This window comes from Mus caroli, chromosome 15, assembly GCF_900094665.2.
Source record: "Mus caroli chromosome 15, CAROLI_EIJ_v1.1, whole genome shotgun sequence".
In the NCBI taxonomy this organism is placed as follows: Eukaryota; Metazoa; Chordata; class Mammalia; order Rodentia; family Muridae; genus Mus; species Mus caroli.
The window spans coordinates 41,958,855-41,968,909 of record NC_034584.1 but is presented as its reverse complement, the minus strand read 5'-3'; the positions used below and the strand labels follow the sequence as shown (position 1 = coordinate 41,968,909).

At 32.4% G+C, this 10,055-nt stretch overlaps 1 protein-coding gene across 6 annotated transcripts in view; it reads left to right on the top strand.

Annotated features, from left to right (window-relative positions):
- Csmd3 (CUB and Sushi multiple domains 3) overlaps positions 1-10,055 on the top strand; it is a 1,196,994-nt gene that overhangs the window by 1,014,394 nt on the left and 172,545 nt on the right. For 4 of the 6 annotated variants that reach the window (XM_021183659.2, XM_029469821.1, XM_029469820.1 and 1 more), the window contains 3 exons: positions 3,008-3,121; positions 3,616-3,711; positions 5,179-5,382. In XM_021183659.2, coding sequence (XP_021039318.1) covers positions 3,008-3,121; positions 3,616-3,711; positions 5,179-5,382 — 414 coding nt within the window. The remainder of the gene's footprint in view (positions 1-3,007; positions 3,122-3,615; positions 3,712-5,178; positions 5,383-10,055) is intronic. The other 2 variants (XM_029469822.1, XM_029469819.1) reach the window with 1 other exon arrangement.

The following is a 10,055-nucleotide window of genomic DNA, read 5'->3' as shown; positions in this document are numbered from 1 at the left end:
GTCTGTGGCCCCAAAAGGGTGCTGCCTCAGCGGCTCTGTGGCTCCCGCCTGTCCCAGAAGCTGTCTGCCTCTGTGGTCCTCACTCTAACCTGTAGACTAAGTTCGGCTTAACTGTGTTTTCTATTAATTAGTTTCAACCAGTCAAAGGCTGTTGTTGTCAATTTAGAACAATTGAGATGTAAAGGCCAAAAGTTTGCTGTCTGCACTTGTGAATACTATGTGACTCAAGGTATTTGTGCATGAAATGAGGTAATATACCTTAGGACAGGCCTTAAATACTTAAAATGGTAACTTCTGGGCATATGGTGAAGTCATTAGAATCATAAGCTGATTCCCCTCAGTGGTATTACCCAAGACTTGGCCTGTCAAAAGTCATTTATGGCAGCAGGATTCTTTAGCTCCTATCTTTCTCTGGGTATCCACTGGCTAAGATGCTTTGGGAGGATGACTCATGCTTTTTAGCTGAGTAGTGTACATTCTGTTGCAATGGACTGCCACACCCATGCTCTCATGGATGGCCTTGATGAAATTCAACAGGACCCACAGGTCTCATAAAGAGTCATGAACATGGGAAGGGGAGCAACAAGGAAGAGAGTGGAATCGACAGAGGAGGAAGTAACTAGAATGAACTGTATACATGTATGGTATTGTCAAAAGTAAATGTAATGAAACCATCTCGCTAAAAATGGGGGATTTGGTTCTGTGGTATTAGTGTATTTCATGGGTATTCTGACAATGTGTATGAAATCAGGTCTGGGCAAGTATTACTGATATTTTGTACTACAAATGCTCCAGTAAGCACATCTTTTTATCATTTTATCTCTGATATAATAATATCTTCTTCAAAGAATTTTATAAACAGACATTTTAATTTAAATATACAACTCTCTACATTATTTCAGAATTAGAGTATTGCTGAAATGTTGCTTGCTCACTGCCCTCATGAAGAATCCCATTCGTTTTTCTTCTCAAACATCTGGTGTCTTTCAGAACTATAGCAAATTTTAAGTGCTTATTACATCAGAATTTGAACAAGCCTTCTCAATATCCATTCTTAGATAACTAACTGAAACCTAAGATGCTAGTGACTAGGGTCCTTGACACATTTGCTCTTAGAATTTTAAATTAATAAAATATATTAATATACAACTGCTCTAATGAGAAAGGAGCTAAGAAGGGACCTAATTTTAAGAGAAAGAAAAAAACTTATTTTTCTAATAATAAAAGCTATAATGCTTGACTTAGAAAGTGAGAGTTGCTAGTATTAAAATAGGTCAGTTATTAAGGGACAAAGAAGTAAAATGTATTGAACTTAAAGTTTTTAATTTCAAAATTTATTGTAGAAAAATACATTATCAGTGAAGAGTATTTCTACACAATGTATTTGATATACCAATGTTCTTGTGACGAAAATTTTCTTTTGTTTTGTATTGTTTTTTTTCTTTTTTTGGCCATTTTACGAGGCAATGGGGGATATCTATGTTATATTACAAAAAGTTAAAGCTACATTTAAAAATAATCAACCTAAACTCATTATTAAGGCATAAAGTGAAATATGTCCTTCATTTCTCTTTTTGGGATATTTTTTAAATAGCCTGGGATACAGAGCAAATTCGGTATCTTTCAAAGAAATTTGAAGCCAGGTGGTGGTAGCACATCTTTAATCCGAACAGTTGAAAATGAGAGTCAGGCAGTTCCTCCTCCTGCCTCCTCCCCATGATTTCTTTCCTCCCGTTCTTCCTTTTCTTCTTCCTCTACCTCCTCCTCCACCTTCTCCTCTTCATTTTCTTCTACAAAGAACTGGACTGGTATCACCAGCTTATTTCTTCCATACCAATAAATGAATATATCTAAGTTCACAATATGATGTCTACACCTGTGTTCTTAGGCCAACCTCAGTATGATGCAGGTATACTGTGCTGTGCAAAAAATAACCATCAAAGGATGTCCATAACTTTGATTTGAATTATAGAAAATGAACTTGAAACATTAAAATGTACTTATATTTATACCTCTCAATTATACTTGAGAAAAAGCCATATGATTCTGAGTACACCAGGTTACCTTGTTCATGTATCACTAGAATCAATGCATAATTGTTTTAAGTCCACAGTTTTTCTATTCAATGCAATATCCTAAGACTTTTTATCATTATTCATTTTGTTATTACATTTTTCTTTTTGTGACATAACATATGAATGCCCTTCTGTTGTGCAACTCTTAGCTTCTGATTGTAGGGATCGATTCTTGGTGTGAATTTATAACAAGAATACGGATAAGTAAAATGGGAACAAAAATAATCAGCTTTCTAAAGTTCTTAACCGAAATACTTCAGAACTTTTTTTTTCCCATGAAAAAGTAATGTTTTGTGACAATATAAAATATTTTAGCTGCTGAGGAATCACAAATTATGTTCATATTATTGGAAGAATCATAAATGTATGCTCAGGTGTCATTTGGCACAATATAAACTAAACACTGTATCTGAAAAGAATCTTGCTGATAAATTTTTAAATCATACCTCATGTTTATAATGGAATGACATTTTGAGAAGAGTATTTTTTAAATCCCCTATATTAAAATCTTTTTACCCAAAGGAGAAAATGTTATAAAAAGAGAGTCATATAGTGAAATAAAACTAGTCAGAATAAAAAATCTGAAAGTAGCTATGATAAATACTAAATTACAACGACCTCACACTTTCTCATTAAATTAAATGTGATGTTGATTTTTTTCCCTAAATATAGTCTTCTCGAAATTTTACTGCCTTAAATCATGGTCATTACCTTTGTGGCCTGAAATACATGTGCCAGAATCCAGTTTGCACTGATCCTCACTTATAGGTAGAAAATACAAAATACAAAACAAAACATGCAGATGACTATTATATTGTAATACTTTGTTCTCTGTCTCCTCCTCTTTCTATTTTATTTTCGTTTGTTTGTTTTTCGTTTTTGTTTTTGAATGGTTGGTGATTGGTTTGCTTCTCCTGGTTCCTGTTGCTCAGTGGTGTTTGGCCAGTTTGTATTTTTCCAGACATCACTCCACGATGTTGTTGAGGTGTTTGATGGGCCAACTCAGCAGTCTCCTCTGTTATCTTCCCTCTCGGGATCCCATTCAGGTATCCTTTACTAGAACTGCCATTCATCAGCTATTGCTTAAAGACTGACTTTTGATTAGTATTTTGGAGAGAGTTGAGATCTATGTCATCCATGTTAGCAATACCATAAACTGAAAACTTTTTAACTAAAAATAAAACCACAATTTAATATTAATTAATACGCTTGAAAGAAATTGAATTATTTTCTAGGATTGTAATAAAATAAATACAATACTTAATCACAATCTGTGCTGTTTCATATGATATAATATATTTAAGAATGCGACATATGTATTAAAATGTAATTGAAGGTTTCTGGTTAAAACAAAAAAAGAAAAAAAGATTTCAATTGAAGCTGAACCCAAGGAAAATATATTGCTAGCAATAGGATATTTTGAAATAATTTGATAGAACCTAGTTTGACCTTTTCAAATAAGAGTGTAAAATGATATAGTTTTTTAGGTTTACTGAATGAAGATTATTTATGATATCTGAGTGTTTGTTTTGTTGAGTAGGAGAGTCACTTCCACTGAGTTCAGGTAATCAGATCACAATTCGATTCACTTCAGTTGGACCCATAACAGCTAAGGGATTTCACTTTGTTTATCAAGGTAAGTGACACTGTAGTCTAGAAACACACTAAGGCTTAATGTCAATTTCCATGCTGTGCTCAGTTGACCAATATTATCCTCATAACTGTGTAGGAATGAGGAAAGTTGTTTTAAGTAGTTGTATACTGATTCCTCCCCATGAATTCTTTCCTTGAAACACTGTTGCTTTATTCAACTTTTAAAAAGAATGCATTGTTCCATCACCTTTCTCAATTTAAATGTCTGATTTTCCTTCCATTCCAACATTTTGGTTCAAAACATTCATGTTATCCTTATTATTCTTGATTCTTCTCATTTTTTTTCTCATAGTCCTGTACTTTAAATTAAACATGTATACATTTGTTGTAATTTATTTAGTTAAAGCAAACATTGTCCCATGTAAACAACATGCTTTCTCATTCTCTCAGTAAAATTGAACTTCTGAATAGCATTAAATATTTTCTGCAGTAAATATTTAAATTTCCCGCTTTTTTTCTTGGCTTTTATGGACATTTTATAATGTCATTAAACTAAATCAAGACTCATTTGAGATATTTTAGATCAACTGTATATGATCATGTAATAACTCTTCTCAAAAGTATTTTGCACTTCCTTACTAAGAAATATATAAACATTTGTGACACTGTATTCTTATTAAATTCTGTCATCTCACTTTTTCACATTGGTAATGGCATAAACTCTTTCCTCAAAGGCACTGAAAGAACTTATATGCATTTCTTCAAGTTATACCAGAGGGATAAATCTACTGGAATTCACCATGCCATTCTTTTGGACTGTTGTCAATCTCTTTAATTACATTTGTATGTGTTTTAAAAAGAAAAAACATCCTGTTATCATTCTACTAAATCCAAAAAGGCACAATTGATGGGCATACAAATTCTAAAATCAATCTCAATTTTGATTATATATGATTGATGAATTAAAAATAAATATTGTTGTTAATCTGTCTGACTTCTATTCTGCTTAATCTGACTGTAATTACTGAGTTCAATAGAAACAAACATACTTTGATAATTAAGTTTGTAAACATGTTTGAACTAACTAATTAATAACAATAATAGCCAGTATAAAAAACATCTGGAATGTATTTCATGTATACTAAATTACTTTTTGTAATGGGAATCCAAACTTAAAAATTATACATCCATTTTTGAATCTGTAAATTGCAATAGCTAAATAAAATTACTTCATTTTATTGATAAGAATTTCATGAAACAAATGATAGAAAACAGCATAATTGATGTTAAAGGATCAAAGACAAATTAAAAATATCTTAAATGCCAATATTCACTTTAAATTACATTTTATTTTTATCCAATTTAAAACTTTATATGTATTAGAATTAGTAATTCTAATTATAAAAAAAAAACAAACAAGAAAATTTCTTTGAGTCTCTTTAGGAAGTTACATTTTAACATCTATACTTGTCTGATAACTATGAAATTAAATCACCTTATTTCTATGCAGCTGTTCCTAGAACAAGCTCTACACAGTGCAGTTCTGTGCCCGAGCCAAGATTTGGAAGAAGGATTGGCAATGACTTTGCAGTTGGTTCATTGGTCCTTTTTGAGTGTAATCCAGGATACATTCTCCATGGCTCCAGAGCCATTAGGTGTGAAACAGTACCCAATTCTTTGGCGCAGTGGAATGATTCCTTACCTACATGCATTGGTGAGTGTATATGTCTATGTGCTTGGTGATTGTGCATAATTCTGGTCCATTTTTACCCAATTCTTTGGCGCAGTGGAATGATTCCTTACCTACATGCATTGGTGAGTGTATATGTCTATGTGCTTGGTGATTGTGCATAATTCTGGTTCATTTTTACTCAAATGACTTCATAGTATTAACTTCTTCTCCAATGTATATCTACGTATCTCTTTTTCCATTCTCTAGACTGTCTGTATACACTTACGATTTTTTCTGAAAACCTTTTCAGTTTTACACAGTGTCCTCTATGCTTGCTATTGTTTCTTGTATTTTATGGTCTTATCCAATACACCTTTGTCTATCCTATTGTCCTTAAATATTTCTTCTCTCAATTATTATTTTAAGACTTTTTGTCTCTCTATCCTTCTCTCTGTCTGTCCCCTCCTTCCCCCTTTTGTATGTGTATGTGTGTGTGTGTGTTTCAGTTGTTATCAGCAGTATTCTGAGCCTTCATTGTAACATTTTATAATAGCTAGGCAAAATTTATTCCTTGATACTGACATGGTATTATTTTCTTAATTCTAGATAACTATTAATTTATAGTAATTGAATGAATTTAATTTTTGTCTGTTGATTTTGCATCTTAAAACTTTGATACATTCATTTATTAGTTCTACTATTTCATTGGTATTTTTACATCTGCCATGACAATTTGATTTCTTCTATTCGAGTTTAAATCTCATTTTTCTTTTTGTCATTGCTTTGTGTTCTCTTGTGTGATAGTTCTGCCTATGACTTGCCGTAGCCAGAATAAAAGTGACAAAAGTTGTAAAGATTTTTTTCACAATCTTATAATTGTTTAAATTACCTCTTTATTTAGTGTGATATTGTGTTACTTTTTATATTATTAATATAATTTATACTATTTTACTTATATGTTATACTTGTATATAATATAAAACTTTATATATATTTATATTATTAATATATTTTATATTAGATTATATTATATCGCTTTTTATATTATGGTGGGTTTTCCTGTAAACCTAATTTGTTCAAGGTTTTCATCATGAAATGTGTCAAATTCCATGCATTTCTGCATGCATTAATTTGATTATATGGTTTTTTTCCTTGTTTCTGTTATTTTGCAATATTTCACTTACCTTTGTGAATGCTGAACTGTCCTTTCCTTCCACAGATGATATAGTTAATAATCTCTTCAATGCGCTGTTAGATTGGGTTTGTTTTTTGTTGTTCTTGTTGTTGGAAAGTTTTGAACCTATGTCTGCTCTTTAAAGGTTTTTCAGGCTAATGCATTTTTAACAGCTGTCAAAACAGCTAAGACAGTCCTGGTTTTGCATATTAAACCACATATTTAAACCAATAAACAAATCTATTGAGAAGTTACTTTTGGCTCATGTAGGCAAATAATCCAAATCATTAATTATAGTCCTCATGATTTATATCAGAGCTCTTTAATATTTTCCTATAATAAGACTTATAACACTGTTATAAGTAATAAGCATAAAATTATTTAGAAGTACAGTGAAATTTATTTTTAACAGGTATTCATATAAACATAAATAATTCTATAAGGATAAGTCTTTTCAACATTTGGAAGATCAACAACAAATTGCAAAAAAAGTTAAATTAAAGCAACTCTAATTTTTAAAATAGGTAATAAGCAGCTTTATTTCTAAGATTTTTCTTCTTTTTTTAAAAAATTAGGTATTTTATTTTTCTTTTTTTAAAACTTTGAAGAATTCAAATACTAACCTATGTAGGGAAACACTTTCTTTTTCACCAAAACATGAAACCAATAAGTGATTTCCATAAAGAAAAAAAAACACAGAAGAGAAATACTAGCTGATACAGAGAAAGGAAAAAAAAAGGAATGAAAATAAGAGAAGTGGGAAACTACTTTAGAATATAAAAATATAAATATTGTATTGTAATCTATTCATATTTAAAACTGAGCAGAAGTCTTATGACTTCATTTCATTAGATGAGAATATCAAATTAAAGAAAAATTATCTTGGTACATGTGTTCACAGTTTTGAATTGATTTTTAGCCTCAATTCATTGATATAGGACTGTGGTATCGGAGAATGTTTTGTGGCAGGAGGCCATGGTAGAAAAAGCTACCCACCTGTTGTCATCTAGCAAAGAGAAAATGAGAAGATCTATGGATAAGTAAGATAGTTCTTTTTTAATCATCCTCCTCCTACATGAACCACTTTTGTCAACTCTGCCATTCCTCCTAGTGGCTCATTTAGCTATGAATTTATCAGTGTACTGATTCACTTATGAAGTGGGTTCTTCCTCGATCCAATAACAACTAAATAGCAGTACTATCTGTGAGCAAAGCCTTCAGCAAATGGAGTCCTGGGGAGCAGGTATGGGGGACACTTTATTCAAACTTCCTATGTAAACAATCATAACTATTTAAATGTTTAATTGGTTAATAATAATATATTTATAGGTACTTAAGGGCAGCCTTTAAGAAATGATTAGTATTAGCCCTCATAAATTATATTAACATTTTTATAAAAGAGACTACAGATAGATGTCACACTCTGCTATGGATGTGAAAGCATAGTTAAAAAATGGTCTCTGAATCAGGAAAGAAGCTCTCCATAGAGAAATAACTGCCTTGTGCTTAATAGATATACAGGCTGTGGTGTTTTGTTTTAGTAGTACAAATGAACTAAGTTAGAATCAGCAAAAGTAATGAGATGCTACTTACAAAGTCTAAAAATGGGCTGGATAATCTGTCAAAGCTGGAAAGGTTGAGATACATGTTGGATGAACCTGCATTTCATTTCTAGAGAATAAGAGTGGTCATGAAGATACTATTCATCTAGACATAGACAGCAAAACCCATTTTGCTATGTTAGATAGAAATAAGGTACATACTACTGAATAATGGGGGAATGCTATTTATATGGTTTTGTAGAAAATAGAACTTAGGAATAATGATATTGATTTGGCTGTTTAGCAGAGGAGATATAAAATATTTGAGATATATGTTAGTTTGTTTGTCTTGAGTGCACTGGTCAAAGTTTGTGACTCAAAAAACATTTAATAATAGAATAGTGATCCAGATTTGGTGGTTGCACATATAGTCCCAGGTACCCAGGAAGCAGAGCCAATGAAGCTGACCATACAAGTTTGAGACCAGTATGAAGACTCTCTTTCAGAAAATAATATAAATAAATAGATAAATAAATAAGTAAATAAATAAATTTAATAATGAAATGTAAAACACAACTTAAAATTTAGAAATGTCTGCCTGCAAATTGGAAATAAGTCTAGGGTTTTCAGGAGGCAACTCTAAGAGTAGGTAAAAGGATGTTTTATAAGATTGCTGTTTTAACAGAAGCTAGGAGAGTATTGTTAACATAATAATCGGGAGATTAGTCAGATCATGACAAAAAACAGCACCAGTTACCCACGAAATAGAAGAATTAGGGAGAATTTATTTCAGAAAATTACCCAGGACTAGTCCCTGCCTCATCCTTCCATACTATAAAGTGTAGGGATATGAAAATTCAAAGGAAGGATCTCTTTGATGTCTACTATCATTTCACATTTTAAGCTATGCTGTGTACTGTGTCACTTATATAAGGTTCCAGCTGACTGCACTGTATATGCTATTCCAGAGCAAGAGATATTCTAATTGCCTCTAGATAGAAATAAGCGATGCTTTGAAGAACAGCTCTGCCCACGAAGAGAGCTGCCAGTAAAGCCTACAAAAAATCCCTCAAAAGGACAAAAGTCCAGTGCAGCTCTTTCAGTGGATCCATACCTACTACTCCATACAAGGAGATTGATTGAGTTGAATTTTTTTTTTTTTTTTGGCCAGGAAGAATCCCATTCATTTAACTATGTCAAGATAAACAGTAAAACAGAATGCTATCCTATACTCAGGTTAGATGACAGTATTATCATACTTAGAACAGATGCATGATTCTGACCTCCCAACACCAGGTCTTGGCTAACTTTCTCAAAAACCAATCAAATGAATGAATGAATGAATGAATGAATGGTGGTGGTGAAGACAGGCTGTTTTTTTTTAAATGAAATGGGACTCCATTATGAAACAGTATGAAACTGAGAGTACCAATTTACGTGAGTGAATAAGAATCTTCAGGTAGTATATAAAAGGGAATGGATAGGGGTTGCAATGATGGCAGTCTTAGAACATGCATGATCTTACTGACCATTATCTTAGTATCAGCCAGGCAGAGCCTTGTCACCAATAAGAGCTTGACTGTTGTGTACAAGGGAAGTTTGGATCTTGTTATAAGATGTGCACTTCTGTCGAAGGAATCTGAGTGTAGGACAGAATAACTCAGATAGAGAATAACTCAGAAAGGTGAGATAATGCCATGCATGGCAAGACCTGAGTCAGTTAGCCAAGATAGTGGCTGCACATGCCTTTGGATGCCATCACTAGGGAGGCAGAAACAGGTGGATCTCTGAGTTTCAGAATAGCCAGGGCTACACAAAGAAAACCTGTGTTGGGCAAACAAAGGAACTCTGTATTGGGGAAACAAACAACAAACCAAAACAGCAACAACAACAACAACACCCCAAAACAAAACCAAAAAGAAACAGAACAAAAACCTTCCATGTTATCCTCAGGTAGTCTGTAACAAAGTGTTGTAAAAGTTAATAGTAGACAACTTACT